At 40.2% G+C, this 19,871-nt stretch overlaps 1 protein-coding gene across 12 annotated transcripts in view; it reads right to left on the bottom strand.

Annotated features, from left to right (window-relative positions):
- Positions 1 to 19,871, bottom strand: part of SAP130 (Sin3A associated protein 130) — an 81,878-nt gene that overhangs the window by 45,728 nt on the left and 16,279 nt on the right. For 11 of the 12 annotated variants that reach the window (XM_043576431.1, XM_043576435.1, XM_043576429.1 and 8 more), the window contains 4 exons: positions 7,064 to 7,211; positions 6,808 to 6,898; positions 6,498 to 6,602; positions 1,794 to 1,935 (listed from right to left, as the gene is read on the bottom strand). In XM_043576431.1, coding sequence (XP_043432366.1) covers positions 1,794 to 1,935; positions 6,498 to 6,602; positions 6,808 to 6,898; positions 7,064 to 7,211 — 486 coding nt within the window. The remainder of the gene's footprint in view (positions 1 to 1,793; positions 1,936 to 6,497; positions 6,603 to 6,807; positions 6,899 to 7,063; positions 7,212 to 19,871) is intronic. The other variant, XM_043576439.1, reaches the window with a different exon arrangement.

Raw genomic sequence — 19,871 nt, 5'->3', positions numbered from 1 at the left:
AGAATTTAAAAAATACTCCCCCTCCAAATTTTAATCGCATTCGATACTTATGATATAAATACCTAAAAAATAGGAATAGGAAAACACTTGGTTCCTCAACCTGAAAATAGCATCTACCAAAATCTATAATGAAATTTCACAAGAATTCCCATTCAGGTGAGGAATAAGTTAAGAATGTTCACTATCTCTGCTCTATTCAACACCACATTGGAAGCTCTAGTTAACGAGAAAAAAATAGGTATGTGAAATGGAAACGAAAAAAATCCCTCATACACCTACATACGAAATCCAAGAGAATCTACCAGTTTTAGAGCTAACAGATGTGTTTAGCAAGGTGAATGGGACAGAAGACCAACATATTAAAACCTATAAGCATTCCTACACACAAGAACACACAGTCCTCAAACAAGAACACTTAAAAATGATCCAATTCTGAAATTATTTCATAAGCACTGTATGTACCAGCTTCTCACTGGGGAAGAAGAGATACAAATACGGAATGGCGGAAGAAATGGGGTTGAACTAGAAGTATCAACGTGTACTAAAGAATTTTTACAACATCATATACTTCCTATTTCTGTCTGCTAAAAGGGCCTATCATTACAATCCAGTAGCAATGAACAGAGCTACCACCTAGATCCAGATTTCTAAATGATGAAAAGGAGCCAGGTCTCCCTGGGGAAATGGGAGATGCCAGGGCTCAGACACTATTGAGGAGCGTGGAGTATCTTGTTACAGTGGAAAGTAAGGAAGGGCTAGAATGAATGGGACATGACAAAACCCACAGGAACTGGTCTCAAGAAGCTCCCAGAGAAAATCTGAGCATCAAAACAGAGGACAGCAAAGGATTATAATAGTGAATAGACCAAATCCATGAGCGCATGCTGATTTAAAAAAATAAGATGCACAACAAAACAAATAAATGGGTGTAAATAAGAGAAAACTTATTTACCTAAGAATGTCAACTGACAAATGTGGAAGAAATGGCTGTTAGAAACAGTCACTTTTTTGCAACCATCATACTGCAAGCATCAAGTGATTCAGCCAAGCATCAACAGATGCTAACACCACTGAGACGAAGTTTACTGAGGAGCAGGGTATTTACAGTCTTAAAGTATTTCCACACGGATCAGTGGTTTACAAAGGAGAAAAATATACCTTTATGGAAAAATCTGGCAACCACCACCTTCATTACATAACCAGCATTGCCATGGCTAATGGTGAGACACAAGGGCGTCATAAGCTCTCTGCTGCGGTGACAGTGAGAAGAATGCATCACCTAAGTGGTATTTGCTCCAAAAATGCATAACCTGAATCTAATGATGAAAGTATCCAACAAGCCCAACTGAAGAACGTTCTACAAAAACAACTGGCCTGTCCATAGTCTTAAAAAGTGTCACTGAACGGGAATGGAAGACTAAAGAATCATTTTGGGTAATTGCACTGTGGTTATGAGAAGGTCTCTGTTCTTTGGGGCTGAAAAGGAAAGTACTTAGGGAGAAAGGGTCACGATGCTGCAATCCATACGGTCAGACTGCCTCAAAATAAATCAAACACAGAAACACACCAAACAAAAAAAGCAGATAACTAGCAGAATATCTATCAAAAGGAGAATAGCTAAATAAACACAGCACATTTTCACAAAATGAAAAAATAAATTGTACAACATATTATTTTCAGGAGCAAATTTGAAAATAAGTGTATATATACTATATTGTGAGACATTTTGTTACTGAAAAATCAAACCAACTAATGACACAATGGGGCAGTGTAACCAGCACATTCCCTCCTACCTATTGTCACTTCGGGTTTCCATGGCCACAGGATTTGGAGAGGCCCGATGACCTGAAATGGGAATCAGGCTACTCCTCTCCGCAGGGTAATCAGGCTGGATCCGAGGAGAAGTGTGTGTGATCTGCTGAGGCACCACCTTAGCTACAAATGCAAAATCCAATCACATTACCTCTCATATGCTTTTATTGGCATGCCAAAACATTCTTGGCCAGCAACAATCTTAAGAATGCAAACAGTAATAAGAAGCCTGGCTTTTTAGTTTTCATAATAAAAGAAGAGGAGTACATAAAATTCAACTGAGTTATTTCAATACAATACTCCACTGATACATTCATATATTTATTTGTCAAACAGGGTTCAACATCATCAGTACTTTAACAAAAATACCAGTAATCAGGTCCTTTCCCCTAGACCTGGCTTCTTGGAGGCCTTTTTTTAAAAGGAGAACAAATTTTAATTAGGAAAAAAAAAAATCAACAAAATTTTGAATACAGACATGGCAAAGATCTTAGCTTCTATTTAGCAGAGAGAGAGGGAGGGAGAGACAAACAGAATCCCATGCAGGCTCTGCACTAACAACACAGAGCCTTGATGTGGGGCTTGAACTCACAAACCGTGAGATCGTGACCTGAGCCAAAACCAAGAGTCAGATGCTCAACTGACTGAGCCACCCAAACACCCTGATAATCACTTTATTTCTTAGGTCCTCTGAACATCCTGTGATTTTACATAATGCTTTCGTTTTAGAAAGAAATGCATAATGCTCTCTTTTTTGTGAGAGACAGCGCACACACGTGAGAGAGAGAGAGAGAGTGAGCGCGAGCGAGCGAGCGGGGGAAGAGCAGAAAAAGAGGGAGAGACAGAATCCCAAGCAAGCTCCATGCTGTCAGTATAGAGCCTGACTCGGGGCTCAAACTCACAAACCATGAGATCATGACCTGAGCCAAGACTAAGTTGGATGCTTAGTTGACTGAGCCACCCAGGCGCCCCTCCATAATGCTTTACAGCAAAATCAAGATGACTACATACGGTTTTCAAATCTAATGTGAGGCTCAAAGTTTGCTCTCCTCTAGTATTTGCAATCAAGTTTTGTTTAGAAGGTACAGCTGAACTGGGACCTACTTTAGTGTTCTTACAGACCTGTTAACTCTATGTGAGGGAATTTGGAAAGGAGAGCTGCAGGCTACATCAGAGAGACAGAAGGACAGCTACTATCCGTGTAAGACCCAAGTCACAGCAGTGACTGGCACATAAACACTGGTGATGAGGATGATGCCACTACATTAGCCAAAGTGCAGTGCACTGAACACCGACAGTAAGCAGCACAAACCCACCATGATCCCCAGCTATTTCCCAAGGAAGGCAGCTGGAGAAATTTCTGCAGGAGGATACTGGAATGCCCAGTTCAACCACTGATGATGACATCTAATGGCTAATGAACGGAGAAGCTGGCATGACACATCTTCCACTGGTGGTAAGGAGAGGGGGAGCAACCAAGCCTTGTTTTCCCACTGTGCCCATAAAAGGTAGGAGAAAAGAATGCTTCCAATAGGAATGCAGTTGTCATTAGGCAGAGCAGCTAACCACTGGTTGGTAAACCATACACACACCCATAAATTTACTGCTGTACCTTTGTTTCTAATTAAAAAAAGCTACAGGGGCCCCTGGGAGGCTTAGTCGGTTAGGGTTCATCTTTGGCTCAGGTCATGATTTCACAGTTCATGGGTTTGAGTGCTGCATTGGGCTCTGTGCTGACAGCTCAGAGCCTGAGGCCTGCTTCAGATTCTGTGTCTCCATTCCTTTCTGCCCCTCCCCCCACTCTCTCTCTCAAAAATAAACAAAACATTCAAAAAATTAAAATAAGCCACATATTCTCAATTATCTAAAAACCAAAACACAACACAACAAAACAAAAAAACACCCAAACACTTCAGGAAAAACATAATGCAAAAATCATAAGTTGAACATAATGCCACCTCCAAAGAGAATCCCTGGTTTTCTGAATGCTGTGATCATCCGATTCCGCTTTTTATAATTCCAACACCTCTGTCATATGTAGGCCAGAGCATGGAGAAAATAAAGACAGTATTCTACTGGAAATGAGCACTCCTTAAAGGCAGAAACTATGCTCATGGTTAATTAGGCTTTTTTCCCCCCTGACTCAACACATTTCTATTAGTAAAAATGGTTGAATTCAGTATTTAATCTCACCTGGAGAAAGCAAGTGTGACTTGGAAAAAGCTGCTTAAGTGATTTTAATATATCCCCTAACTACTTGAAAACCAATGCTGTAGGGTTAATATCAGGTTTCCTTTCTCAACTGAGGTACCTCTGCACAGGGATCATCTAGTAATGTAACAGGAAAGTATTTGGCTTACCGTAAATAAGGAAAAGAAAACTAGAATATGAGCCTAGTGGGACTTAGACAAAATCAGTCACATTAAGTAGCAGATGTTAAATCTGGACACTTGTGTCAAATGATTTTCTTATCTAGAATTTACGAAATGGCTAAAAATCAAAGATTAAACAGCTGGAAGATGTAGAATACTGCCCTGTAACTTAAGACAGGTAAAAAGTTAATTGTTTTAGCCAAATGAATGCACATATTTCCTTCTCCTGGTACTCTGAGTTTACTTCCACAGTGTGACCGCTTGGGAAGATACAGTGACATTAACAGGACCTAATCTCTAAATAACTCTTTACAGAGAGGATTCAAGATGAAACCAGAGAGCCCCTATAGGGCACACTGTCCTCTCTTCACTGGTCTAACTTTCTTCGTAGCTATAGATATGCTAGTGAGGCTCTTGACTATAAAGATGGCAAGAATAAACCTGGATCTGTTGTTACAGTGCTGAAGAGACATAATCAGAAAATGGTGTGAGGTGACAATATGGAATAAGCAACGTTCTTTTCCAATAAAAGTGTGTCAATGCTAAAATCATACCCTCCGAACTTCTTTTCAAAGGAGGGAATTAAATTCAGAGGGGTGTGAAAGAAGTATGGTCTCTCCAACGCCAAGATGCAGTGAGCGGTAACGTGAGAAAAAGGCAGTAGCAGTGTTTTTTCACTGCTAAAAGCCTACTGTGGGACTTACTACCAAGTTAAGGACTGGCGTGGCCAAATTATCTAAGGGAGGGGGAAGGACTTCCTGGGTCCCACTATCATTCCGGAAAAGTGTCCTCCAAGTTTTCCCAGAGGAATGTGAAGCTGTCTGACATGGGAAGGAAGAAAGGAAGGAAGCACAGAGGGAAGGAACACTGGAATGTAGCAGTAGGGAAGCCATTCTTCCGTGTCTGCTCACCAGACTTCTGCCAGGTAAGTATGTCAGTGTGTCATCTCACAGAAAGCACTCTTCCAAAAGTTTATGAAAAACATGGCAGCTGTCCCATGTCTCTGGGAATAAACAGTAAAATGACATGCTTAATTTCATACAACCAAATCAAAGCTAACCCTGGATACTAAACCTGGGGCTTGTGAATTAAACAGAGCAGTGCTCTGCCTCACAGGTCAGTCTCTGCTTTGGAAGCTGTGACGGTGAGACCTCAGCCCCCAGGACAGGTGTTGGCAGCCTGTGGGCAACTCCCGCCTGATGCTGGTTCTGTATGGCCCATGGGCTGTACATGGGTTCATACTTTGTCATGGTGGAGCGGGGAGGGCAGAAATCAAAAGAAGAACATTTCATGACACATGGAAATTATATGAAATCCAAATTTCTGTGTCCATAAAAAGACTGAACTATAGTCACACTCATTTGTTTACATATTATCCACAACTCAGCAGTTGTGACACAGACCTATGAAGCTTACAAAGCCTAAAATATTTATAATCTGGCGCTACACAGAAAGACGCTCGATCCCTGCTCTTAATGATTAAAGTTTGGCTGCCAGAAATGTTTCAAAGATTTTTTCTTCTTCTTTTTTAAAAGTTTCTTTAATGTTTATTTTTGAGAGAAAGTGAGAAAGAGCATGAGTGGGAGAGAGACAGAGAAAGAGGGAGACACAGAATCTGAAGCAGGCTCCAGGCTCCAAGCTGTTAGCAGAGAGCCTAATGCGGAGCTCGAACCCACAAACCATGAGACTGTGACCTGACCCAAAGTCAGACGCTTAACTGACTAAGCCACCCAGGTGTCCCTCATAGATTTGCTTCTTAATATTCAAGGCATATACAAATTTAAAAGGGGAACAAAGCTTAGAAGAAATTTTATGACAGTTGTGAAGTATCTTGAGGTAGCAGTCAGATGAGAACCTAAGGTAATCAACTTGAGGGTTATCACCCTTCCTGCTGTGCATCATCCAGAGATTTTTCCTAAACAATCCAGCCGTGTACAAGTTCTCTTCATTCCAGATCCGTGCTTCTTTCCTGTTTTTCCTGTGAATCTTGTCTATGTCTGTGAAGTTAACTTATTTCTTAATAGGTACACACAGAAAAGGTAAAGTCTGATGAATGAGGAAGTCAAAGCTGTGTTAAAATGTTTACTTTGAGCTCTCAAACATTATTATCCTCTTTTTCCCCCTTACTCTCAATGCCAAATCTGTATGAAAAAGACATTTAAGAGTTAAATTCAGCATTGCCTTGAAAATCAACAACAACAATTAGAAAAAAAAAAAAAAAACCCTACCAATACTAGCCTTGTATATGAAGACCTGGTCAGAGGGGCAGAAAAATCCCTTTCAAGCTCTGTGTGAAGGTTGCAGGACACTTACCGACTGGGATGTTTGAGGTGGTCACAGCGGTAGCATGGGACGAATGTGAGGGCATTGTCATGGTAACAATTGTACTTGTGGGAGCTTGTGTGTGTGACACAGAGCCTGAAATTGGAGAAAAAAAACCTTTTCAACAATGATCTCTTTACACACACTACAGATTCTCCAAAACCTGACAAAAGGTCTTAGGAAAAGATAAGAAAATTCTTCTAGCCTATTCGTTTCCTCTGACTGAAGCTGAGAAATGAAAAATTAACTCAACACTTAAGACTCACACTTCCCTAGCAGGAGAGCAGGGCTGCCAACTTACCGGCTGTAGTCGCTGAAGGAATGGTGTTGGTTGCCAAAATAGGTGCTACTGTGGCCGCAGCCACTGGTGTACCGGTGCTGAAGATAGTTTTCTGGCGGGGGGAGATCCACAACACAGTTATAAACAAGAACAGCTCAACCTCAATGCAGTTAAAAGCAATTGCTGCCTTCCATACTGCTGCGAGGTTCTTATCAAGTTTTGCACAACTCTGGTTTTAACCCACAGCCTACATGGGTGGTTTTGCCTCTGGTTTTACCTGAGCCATGGTGTGAAGCTGCTGTTTTGGCGTCCCTAATGCAGGATGAGATGGCAGTGTGATTCTTGTTGTTACATCCCGTGACTGGGCAGGACGCTGAATGCTAATTGCTGCAGATGGTGGATGCTGGATAGACAAAGTTGGCCGACTGAAAAGGGAAGAAAAGACATTGTGACTTCTAACTTGCCTCTAGACTCGATGCAGGCAGTCAAGGCCATTTACTTTTTTTTTTTTTTAATGTTATTTTTGAGAGAGAGACAGTGTGAGCAGGGGAAGGGCAGAGAAAGAGAGGGAGACACAGAATCCAAAGCAAGCTTCAGGCTCTGAGCTGTCCGCACAGAGCCCAATGTGGGGCTGGAACTCATGAATCGCCAGATCATGACCTGAGCCAAAGCTGGATGCCCAATTGACTGAGTCACCCAGGAGACTCCATTTACTATCTTGTACTAGACCACTGTCATACAGTTGTATTTTTTGTAGGTCTGTAAAGTGTACAGATGAACCTAGGACATAAATGGCCTGTTAAGTTTCTCTCCTGAGAGTCCCATAAACCTCATTTCCAAAGGTATCGATATGCACCATGAACCAAATCAATTAATTCTTAGTCCTTCTCAGTACTCTCAGTGTAGCTAATCAACACTCTAGGACAATCTTAGGTAAGCATTATTATAATCAATACACTTCACTCTGCGGACAAAACTGGAGATACACACTAAGGTTTTTACGTTATGAGGGAGGATTACAGACAACCTCGATTAACAGCAGCCTATGTCAGGGCCCTTGAAGCACTGACCTGCTCCCAATTTTGTATTATTCCTTTCCATGTCATTCTTAAAGTGTTAGTTATGAGTGCCTAATGATGAAAGGGATATCCACACACAGAGCAGGTCAAATTAACTGGCAATAAGCTATTGAAATTCCAACAGTGGCTGGAGAACTTGACATTATAACAAAGTTGGCATCTCAAGTCAGAGGGGGAAGAATGGACTACTTGATAATAAATGATGTTGGGAAGACTAGGTAGCCATTTGGAAAAAATAAAATTGGATCCCTGCTTCACACATTACACCAGGATACATAGGAAAAGGATCAAAGATTTTATAAGAAATTTTAAAAAAGCATGTGAAAAAAAAAGAATTCTTTCATAACTTTGGAGTGGAAGAGAGTTTTTTAACTACTAGAAGCTTTGAAAATCCAAAACTTATAAAAAGATCAATAAATTTTACTCTGTGAATAAGCAAACCTACATAGAGCAAAACATACTATAAACATAGTCAAAAGACTCATAAATGAAAGTGTAATCTTAATATACTAAGATCTCCTTGTAGTCAATGAGAAAAATAATTCCCCAAAAGAAAACAAGCAAGGGATATGCATAGCCAGTTCCGTTTCACTAACAGAAAATGCAAACGGCCCCTTAATAAAGAAAAGACGCTCGCCCCCACTCATAGGAAGAGAAATACAATTTAAAATACACTGAGACATCACTGTTCACCTATCAGAATGGCCAAAAAAAATCCCCCAAATGGATAGCATAGGAAACAAGGTGCAAGGAAACAGACACTTCTTTTTTTTTTCAATATATGAAGTTTATTGTCAAATTGGTTTCCATACAACACCCAGTGCTCATACCGAAAGGTGCCCTCCTCAATACCCATCACCCACCCTCCCCACCCTCCCACTCTCCATCAACCCTCAGTTTGTTCTCAGTTTTTAAGAGTCTCTTATGCTTTGGCTCTCTCCCACTCTAACCTTTTTTTTCCTTCCCCTCCCCCATGGGTTTCTGTTAAGTTTCTCAGGATCCACATTAAGAGTGAAAACATAGGTATCTGTCTTTCTCTGTATGGCTTATTTCACTTAGCATAACACTCTCCAGTTCCATCCATGTTGCTACAAAGGGCCATATTTCATTCTTTCTCATTGCCACGTAGTACTCCATTGTGTATATAAACCACAATTTCTTTATCCATTCATCAGTTGATGGACATTTAGGCTCTTTCCATAATTTGGCTATTGTTGAGAGTGCTGCTATAAACATTGGGGTACAAGTGCCCCTATGCATCAGCACTCCTGTATCCCTTGGGTAAATTCCTAGCAGTGCTATTGCTGGGTCATAGGGTAGGTCTATTTTTAATTTTTTGAGGAACCTCCACACTGTTTTCCAGAGTGGCTGCACCAGTTTGCATTCCCACCAACAGTGCAAGAGGGTTCCCGTTTCTCCACATCCTCGCCAGCATCTATAGTCTCCTGATTTGTTCATTTTAGCCACTCTGACTGGCGTGAGGTGATATCTGAGTGTGGTTTTGATTTGTATTTCCCTGATGAGGAGTGACATTGAGCATCTTTTCATGTGCCTGGAAACAGACACTTCTAAACATTCTGGATGGAGTATAAACTGGTATAAACCCTAAGGAAGGCAATTAGTAGATATCAAAATTATAACTGTATATAATTGCTGATTACTTTTGGGAATCTATCTATACTTTGGGAATATAGATATTCTTGCACACATTATTGACTGCAGTATTACTTATGATAGGAAAAGTATTGGAAACAACCTCAAACCCGTTCATACATACAATGGCTCACTATACTGCTACTAAGAGAACAATGAAATGGTCTATGAATGTGGGAAACTTTCGATGTATATTCCTATATGAAAAGAAAGCAAAGAGAATCTATGAGTTAATTTTTGGTTAAAAAGTACAGAAGTAAGAACTGTATGTGAATCTGACTATATACATTTTATTTACATATTTATTTTTTGGGAGAGCGCAAGCGGGGAGGGGCAGAGAGAGGGGGCAGAGGATCTGAAGCAGGCTTTGCGCTGATAGGCTGACAGCAGCGAGCCTGATGTGGGGCTTGAACTCCTGAACTGGGAGATCATGACCTGAGCCAAAGTCGGGTGCTCAACCAACTGAGCTACCCAGGTGCCCCTGAATCTGACCATATTTAAGAAACCCTGGAAGGATAGCCAGTAAGTTATTATCAGGTAATTTAGAAAAGCAAAGGGAAAGGAACATAGGATCTTGGTGGACAGGGGACAGATGAGAGAACAACACTCCTTACTACACATGTTTTTTTATGCTTTTATATTATGAAAACATGTGACTACAAATTAAAAAGAAGTTGGTTAGTTGAGCTGTAAGGGTAGACTTGATTGGGACTGTATATATCTAAAAAATTTTTTTTAATGTTTATTTATTTTTGAAAGAGAGAGACAGAACATGAGCAGGGGAGGGACAGAGAGGGAGACACAGAATCCAAAGCAGATTCCAGGCTCTGAGCTGTCAGCACAGCTGGGGCTTGAACTCATGAATTGTGAGATTATGACCTGAGCTGAAGTCAGACACTCAACCAACTGAGCCAGCCAGGCGCCCCAGGACTGCATGTATCTAAACTAAGCAATGGTTAATTTCATCATAAGGATCCTATCTCAAAATTCTTAAAAAACAGACATGGGGGATATTAGTGTATATAAAGTGTTAAAACTGAATGAAGGATGGTTTTCTTTCTGAAAAGAAAACTAAATGCCTATCATTCGAGTTTAAAGGAAAGCTGAAAAGACTGGCCACAAACACAACTACGCAACTTGGTAGAACTCACTGAAGAGAAAGCCTACTACCGGAGACTGGATTTTCATGTTTGGATTTTTGTTTTTTCCAGGATGAGCCATTTCCCCAAACCCATTCCCTATGTTCACCCAAGATGTAAAGGACCCCAAAAGATTTCCTCTTAAGTGACTCTCATGTTCTCAAGCCAGAAAAAAAAAAAACTAGAAACATAAAAACCTGGATAGCCCTGAAAAGTCTTTTGGTTATTCATTTCAAGCCTTTATTATGCCTCTTCTGTTAGTCATCTAAAAAAGGGTGGGAATGAGAAATGAATGTTCTCTTGATAATTTAAATGACCACTTTGAGATTTTGTTTCCGTTTCATTTTCTCTCTCCATTATTATGGTAGAATCCAATTTTTTTTATAAGTCATAGAGCCCAAAAGTTATATCCAGAAACACAAAGAAGAAAAATACAAGCTGTGCCTATTTCACAGCCTGGTTAGTCACCACTGGAGAAATGGCACGCTGGTGGGAATACTGGACTAGATTAGCACATACATGGTAGACCAATTCTGACCAGGATGTAGAGATCCACACTGCGCAAGATACCACATTGCGAACCGAAGTACTTCTGTGGGTCCTAATATGACCGACGATGACCATTTGGACCCACTGTCCTGAGGGTCCAAATGCGGGCTGCAGGGTCAGATGTTTGGTACAATCTCTGCTGAATCTGCCTAAAGATATTATTCTTGATGCAGCAAGTGGAGACTCAGTCTTTGCTCAAATTAACAGGATTCTGAACACCACTGGTCCAGTGAATGAACAGTAATTATGACTTTGTTTTACAGCCTGGATTCTTCCCTACGTGGCTTTCACACCCTCTTCGAAGGTGACTTTAGAATAACCTGAGAAGAGCAGATATTTGGGGACACAGACCACCTGCATAAACTTGTTGCTCCAGCTATCAGGACGTCTCTGCAGCTTTATCAGGTAAAAATCCATTTTGGAGACTGGATTTTTTAATGTTTACTTTTGAGAGAGAGGGGTGAGAAGGGGCAAAGAAGGAACGAGACACAGAATCCAAAGCAGGCTCCGGGCTCTGAGCTGTCAGCTTAGAGCCTAATGTGGGGCTTAAACTCACATGACCTGAGCCGAAGTTAGACACTTAACTGAGTGAGCCACCCAGGCGCCCTGGAGACTGGATTTTTAATAGTTGACAACATAATGTGCTGAACACAGCATCACATAAGATACTTGCTCCTAGCATTTATAATGAAAACCATTCAGAGAGATACATGTATATATAATTAAAATAAGGACAAATTTTAGGATGGATGAACTTAACTATAAAAGTAATTCTGAAAAACCTCATAACAAAGAATAATGCCAACATTTGGATAACTGGGAAAGGGTCTCCTCAATTCACCTTGAATGCACTGATATTTAAGAGGTCCAGCACATGCAAAAAATACCCAAAAAAGAGTATCTGTATTAAGGATTCAAATATGGTTTTAAGTGGTTTTGAAAGCACAGACTATAGTGTATAGTAATCTTTGACTTTTCGTGTACTCTTAATAAAAAACGATAAATATTAACATTTCTATAACATATATTACATGCTAGGCATATTCTAAGTCCTTTACATATATTAATATGATTATTTAAAAAATTTTTTAAAAATATTTTGAATGTTTATTTATTTTTGAGACAGAGAGAGAGAGAGACAGAGTGCGAGCGAGGAAGGGGCAGAGAGGGAGGGAGACACGGAATCCAAAGCAGGCTCCAGGCTCTCAGCTGTCAGCACAGAGCCCAACGTGGGGCTCGAACTCATGGACTGCGAGATCACGACCTGAGCCAAAGTCGTATGCTTAACTAATTGAGCCACTCAGGTACCCCTATAATCGCTTTTTATAATGATCTCTGAGGTAGCTAATATTATTGCCATTTTCTACGTGAGGAAATTGAGGTATTAACTCTTTGACTAGCACTCTCACTTCCATAAACAGAGTTTGAAAATACACCATCTAAAACATGGAACAGCACATGTGTCAAAATGTCCAACACAACATCCATAAGATGGGGTACAATGCAGCCAAAGATAAAAGGAATGAATAAGATATCTCTAGGTACTGATTTGGAGTCCTCTCCAGAATATATTGTTAAGAGAAAAATGCAAGATACAAAACAGTATATATAAATACAACGTGCTAGATTTTCTGTAAGAAAGGAGTGGAAACAAACAAACAAACAAAATGTATGGGTTTATCTATGCATATACTTACTTCATAAAAAGAAACCCTGAGACACCAAATCAGAGAGTAATAAAATGGGGACTCACTAAAGAGCAAATGGCAAATTAGGTGGAGCCACAGACACTTAAGAGCCCATCTTTTTATATAGCTTTGACTTTTGAACCAAATAAATATTTTCCATGTTTTTTAAAAAGTTAAATCAAAAAGTAAATTCTAGGGGCGCCTAGGTGGTTTAGTCAGTTGAGCATCCAACTCTTGATCTTGGCTCAGGTCATGATCTCACAGTTCGTGAAATCAAGCTCAAAGTTCACAGCACAGAGCCTGCTTGGGACTCTTTCTCCCTCTTTCTCTTCCCCTCCCATGCTTGCATGCATGCTCTCTCTCTTAAAAAAAACTAAATCCTTAAAATTAAAAAACAAATTTAAACAAACAGTCCTAACTATGTATTAAATTATAATAAACATGCACTAAAAAGATAACCAAAAAACTAGGAACAGGTTATCTTAAAAAGCAAAGGGATAGGAACATGGGAAATTGGTACCTGAGGGACAGAGAAGAGAATGATACTTCTCACTGTATATCTTTTTATATATTTACATTTTGGACATATGTGAATAGAAAGAAAATGTTACTACATATCCCACAGAGAAAATAATCAAGTGACTTTTGAACACATTCTCACTTTTAGTGGGATCCAGTTTGAGGACAAAAGAACTGTGAAGAAGTCTTAAACTTCATTCAGTCTTATTGTGAGCATAATCTACAGAAAATAAGGGGTTAATTTTCGACGGTGGACTTGGGACTGTGAAGTATTACTATGAAACTATGTTTTTAATATTATAGATCAAAAAACCCAACTAGTTATGCTAATGTCTTGAGGACACAAGGTTTTCAGTATGAAAGATGCACAAGTGTAAAATTGAGGAGGGAGTCTGGGTGGCTCAGTTGGTCAAGTGTCTGACTCTTGATTTTGGCTCAGGTCATGATCTTACAGTTTGTGAGACTGAGCCTGAGGAGGGGCTCCACGTTGACTGAGTGGAGACTGCTTGAGATTTTCTCTCACCCTCTCAAAATAAATAAACCTAAAAAAAACAAAAACAAAAAACAAAATATATACATATATATATATGTATATATATATATACACATACACACATACATATACGTATACATGTATGTATATGTATGTGTGTATATGTACATGTGTATATATATGTGGCGCCTGTGTGACTCAGTTGTTTAAGTGGCCAACTCTTGATTTCAGCTCAGGTTGTGATCTCACAGTTCGTGAGTTTGAGCCCCGCATCTGGCTCTGCACTCATAGCACAGAGCCTACTTTGGATCCTCTTGTCACCCTCCCTGCCCCTCCCCCACTTGTGCTTACTCTCTCTCTCAAAAATAAAGAAATGTTAGAAAAATTAAAAAAAAAAAAAATATATATATAAAATCGAGGAAAGAAAAAACTTACAGTGTTAAATTTCATTTGGAGATTATCAGCATGAAGCCATGACTATGTTTACTATATTGATTACCTCTGTCCACAGAAAGAGCCCAAAAGGAATGATACCTCAAGAGCAATGTGTACCCCTAGCAACCAGATCTTGGGTTCTAATTCCCATTCTCCACTAAAGAGAACCAAGAATCTTTGCAGAAATGGCTGATTTCAAGACCAGGGAAGCAGAAAAAATAAAAAAGGGCCTAATTTATCATGTACCAGAAATAGGAAAGTATGTGAAGTCCAAAAGGAGATATCAAAATGACACTCAAGCCAGTTTGTAGGGGTTCTCACTAGCCAAATTTGGGGCAGCTAGGAAAGAAAGGGATTTTCACTAAAATACACCGAGTAAAGAAAATATCCCTGATCCATAGTAGCAACACCCTCCTATACAAAAAAAGATCAAAGAGATTAAGTAAGGTCAGCCAGCTAGAAAGTGCTCCCAAGTCTGTTGTCTTAATCACTATACTATTTCTTTTTAATGGCCTCAGAGGCAGCTCTAGGAATAGACACCCAATTTAGACAAATACAGAAAATATGTGGTTAATTTACAATGAGTAGACTAATGAGCATCCTCCAGTGTTAAACTGGATGTTTGCTTCACTTTAGAGTGAGGACAAGAAGTACTGTAGGCAGAGACTGCTGGTTTGGGATTTTCTCACCTCTCAGAAAACAGTAACAAGGAAAAGAAAAAGGAATTCAGTCTCCATCTTTGGCAAAACTAGGAGAGACCTGAAAACTCAAACCACAGAAGGGGTAGCAGAACGGCCAAGGCAGTGATACTCAAACATGAGCCAATACAGACAGGATTTCTGCGGCTATAATTTAAGGGACAAGATCCAGTCAAGTATGATTCTCCAAAGTGAGGAGCATACTCTGACACAGGAAACCATAATCTTTTGTTTGTAACAATCAGAGGGGTCACGGAAGCAGAACCTGGACTCGGACCAGTTCCAAGATCCAGGAATCAACGATGTAGGGTTAAACTATTAACCACACACACAAATAAGTGCCATGTGAAAAACAGGGTATGGTGAGGGGCACCTGGCTGGCTCAGTTGGTAGAGCATGTGACCCTTCATCTCAGGGTCATGAGTTCAAGTCCCATGTTGGGTACAGAGTTTACTTTAAAAAACAAACAAACAAACAAACAAACAAACAAACAAACAAACAGCATGTGGTGACATGCAGGGAAGAGAGAAACTGCCATTTGGGACAATCTATCTTCACTAGCAGGAGAGAAGTAATGACCAAGAAAATACAAACACAGGATTCTGAGCCATTAGGAAAATCTCCCCTAATCCAGTACACAGCCCAGCCTACAACAAGAACCAATTACAAATAGATGACGCAGAATACATTCAACTCCATTCAAAGATGAGTAGTCAGAACGCAACCAGCACAGGATCTATCTCATGATGCTATAAGAAAAATGGTGGACAGAAAAAGGGGAAGTTCACTAGAAATACTTTCACTAAGCAGATGAAAATTGTGCCATGAATGAAGAAACCTGATGCAATAACTGCTTCCAGAAATGAAAACACAAAGCAAAGATGTAAGAGCTCACTGGACATAATGATTAGACAACAGAAGGGGCTAAAATAAGCATAGCTCAAGAGAAAAACAGAAGAAAATATTCAGCTGCATCAGGACTGAAAGCAAAACTAAAAAGTAGAGCATACCAGACAATGGTAGAAACTCAGTAAGAAACAGAGAAGATTGTGAGAAAAGTAAGCAGAATCAAAAGGGGGAAAAGTTAATAAGGCTTAGATAAGGAAGTCATGCAAAAAGGATCCAACAAACACATAACTGGGTGCCCCCTCCCACTAAAATGGAATAGAATAAAGACACAATCCAAGAAAACTGTTCATAAATATGGTGTCACGCTGCAGATTAAAAACATACACCATGTTTCAGAACAGAACAATACACAGTGGTCGCTACAAAACAAATCCCAGTTAAATCATTGAAATTCAAAGATAGAGAGCCTTAGGGGCACCTGAGTGGCTCAGTTGGTTGAGCTTCCAGCTCTTGGTTTCAGCTCAGGCCATGATCCTAGAGTCGAGACTGAGCCCCATACTGGGCTCAGTGCATAGGATGGAGCTTGCTTAAGATTCTCTCTTCCCTTCCCGACCCCTTCCCCTGTTCATGCTCTCTCTCTCTCTCTAAAAAAACAAAACAAAAACAAAACACAACAAAACAAAAAACAAAGAAAAAAAATCTTAGGCAATCAGGCAAAAATATCAAGATCCTTTTAAGGTGTTTACAAAAAGAAATCAAGCTGGCCTTACTTCTGTACATGATCTAGCTCTGGAAGGCAGAGGAAAAACACTTGATAAAGTACTCACAGAAAGAATACAGAAACAAAAGAATTATCAGTTAAACTACTGCTTAAGTATAGTGATAACTGCAAAATGATTCTGAACATGTGAAAACTCAAAATACTGGTCCTATAAGTTCTTTTTGAGGAAGGTAATAGAGTTCATTCAATCAAGCAACGAACAACAATAAAAAATGATTAAAAAAATTGGCAGATAGGATTACTCTACTTAACAAAAAGAGTAAGACTTAAAATTTTTTTGGAACTTTCCTTTGTTTCTATGCCTTAAACCAATTTAATTATCATTGGTTTATCTGGTCTTTGAGAGTTTGATAGAATTCAGTGAAACCGTCTGGGCCTAGTGCTTTTCTGGGAGATGTTGCTTTGAAATTTTTTTCTATTTCTCCAATAGAAATTGGTCTATTTAAACTTTCTGGCTTCAGGGGCACCTGGGTGGCTCAGCTGGTTGCGCATCTGGCTCTTAGCTTTGGCTCAGGTCACAATTTCACAGTTTGTGAGTTCAAGCTCTCCGTTGGGCTCTATGCTGACAGCACACAGCCTGCTTGAGATTCTCCCTCTCTCTCTGTGCCCCTCCCCCACTCACATGCTCTCTGTCTCTCTCAAAATAAACAAAATTAAAAAAATAAATAAACTTTCTGGCTCAATTCAAAGGGAGCTAAATATTAGAAATTTATCATTGTTATAGATTTTTTAAACTTAAAAAAAATTATTTATTTTGAAAGACAGAAATAGTGTGAGCAGGGGAGCGACAGAGAGAGAGGGTGAGAGACAGAATCTGAAGTAGGCTCTGTACTGTCAATGTATAGCTCGATGCAGGGCTTGAACTCACGAGCTATGAGATCATGATCTGAGCCGAACACTTAACTGACTGAGCCAGCCAGGTGCCCCTATCACTGGTACAGATTTAAGTAGAAAAATCATCTGGTCATTAGGGTTTTTGCCTGTTTAATTCACTAGTGTATTTCTAGTGCCCAGAGTACTGAGACTGGCAAAATGCTCAAAGTACATCTCACAAAATTCAACATCCATTTTTTTATTAAAAATTCAATACAATGGAAAAGATAGATACTTTGATAACATGGTTAAAAAAAAAAACCTCTAGTTTTCATTGTCTGCACATTTCTAACTTTCAAATTTCCTCATACCATCTGAATATATTAACTTTTTTTTTTTTAAGTTTATTTACTGATTTTGAGAGTAAGAGAAAAGAGAGCGAGCAAGCAGAGGGAGAGGGAGAGAGAGAGCATCTCAAGCAGGCTCTGTGCTGTCAGTGCAGAGCCCAACACAGGGCTCAATCCTATGAACTGTGAGATCATGACCTGAGCTGAAATCAAGAGTTGGGACACTCAACCGACTGAGCCACCCAGGCACCCCTGAATACATTAACTTCTTCAAGGTAATACAAAATTAAAATGAACAACATATAATCTGTTTTATGTTGGGCAGTTGTGTCTCTCTATACCTCAGGTAATATTTTAAATTACCAATAGGTAAAGTATGCTCATTTTACTGAAGAGGAAACTGAGGATCAGTAATGTTGAGAAACTTGCCTAATGCCACACAGCTAGTGAATGACAGAGCTAATGGTTAAATAGAAGTCCTAGGCACTCTTCTACATTTAAAAGTTACTTTCTTCAGAGTTCTGTTCCAGACCCTCTTCTCACTGTATTTATTCCCCCTGGTGAGACTCATACCCCCAACCTTGAACTGTAGCCCACAAGCTGATAACTCCCAAACCCATTATCTCTGGCTCTGACATCTCTTCAACCACCTGCTGACAACAGCCACTTGATTGTTCCATGGATAAACTCAGTATCCCAAAAATCAAAATTATTTCTAACATTCTCTTTCTTTCCCTTGTTTCCTTTTTACTTACTTGGTCAAACAAGGAAAAAAACCAAGGAGACATCTAGACTTCTTCCTCACCACTCTGCCCTGCCTCCAGCTGGTAATCAAGACTTATGGATGGTCTCTTCTGACTGTTTTAGTCTTCATGCCTACTACCCCTTCTTTTGTTCAGTGAATCACTTCTTGTTTATATTGCCAAAGGCAACAGATAACCAAAGGTATTAATCAAGAAAGACCTCCTGGCAAGGCTCACATCCCATTGTCTCCGCCCAACTTTCACAACCTTCCCACAATGCAATACAATGCAATATGCCTTGGGGATCAGGAGGACAAATACCATCATGTCTTCACCCAACGGGGTACTTCCTTAGAGGCACCCCAGATCATTCCTCATCAACCAGACTTTATCCCTGTAGGGCCCTGTTGATCTCTCCCTTTTCAGATACCCAAACCTTCCAATACAGCCTAGAGACTTACAGTCTATCTCTAGCAAATCTGCAATCTCTAATCTGAATATATCCTTTACCTCCCTGCCCTAATGAATCTCAGCTCTCCCCTGAGAATACTCCTTCCCCCTTCAGCCCTCTCACCTGGGAGACCTTTTCTCTCAAAAACCTCTTCCCCATCTATATGGTCTTCCTGAATTATCTCCTTCAGAACTCTTACCTGGACTCCAAACTCCTCTATTAACCTATCTCAACATCTCCACTTCAGTGCTCAGAAGTCAACACCATCTTCCAGTGCTCAAAACCAATCAGGGATTCCTCCCCAGAGCTAGTCCTCCCACTGTTCTTCATCACACGTTACTGCAGCATCACATTCCTAGCCACATGATGTCACCTTCCTAGCCACGCAGTATTACTGCTGCGAAACCTTCCTAGCTACACAACTGGCAGGGCCAAAATCCTAACTCTTCCTATTCTTTCACTGCCCCTATATAATTCTTTAGAAGTCCTCAACCAACTTCAAACCTCTACTCTGGATCTAACCAGGTTCCACCTCCAGCAATCCTCTCTCCTGGATTCCTGACACACCCTTCTAAACCATCTCTCTGTTTCCCACTTTGCCTCTCCACAGCTGATCCACCAAAACCTTCAGATCAGGATGCTGCTCTGCTCAAAACTCTGGTAAGGCTTCCTGCTGCACCCCAGCAAAGTCTAAATCTGTAAAGGGCTTCCTAAGGCCCTAAGTGATATGGAGACCCTGTTACTTCCTAAAATAATCTCTGGCCGCTCTCCTCCCATCAGCCTCTTGCTTCTCCTTAGGCATGGCAAACACACTACAATCTCAGGCCTTTGCACTTACTGTTCCCACT

The sequence above is a fragment of the Prionailurus bengalensis genome, chromosome C1 (genome assembly GCF_016509475.1).
Source record: "Prionailurus bengalensis isolate Pbe53 chromosome C1, Fcat_Pben_1.1_paternal_pri, whole genome shotgun sequence".
Taxonomy (NCBI): Eukaryota; Metazoa; Chordata; class Mammalia; order Carnivora; family Felidae; genus Prionailurus; species Prionailurus bengalensis.
The sequence above is the reverse complement of the archived record's forward strand: the minus strand, read 5'-3'. Positions and strand labels throughout refer to the sequence as shown.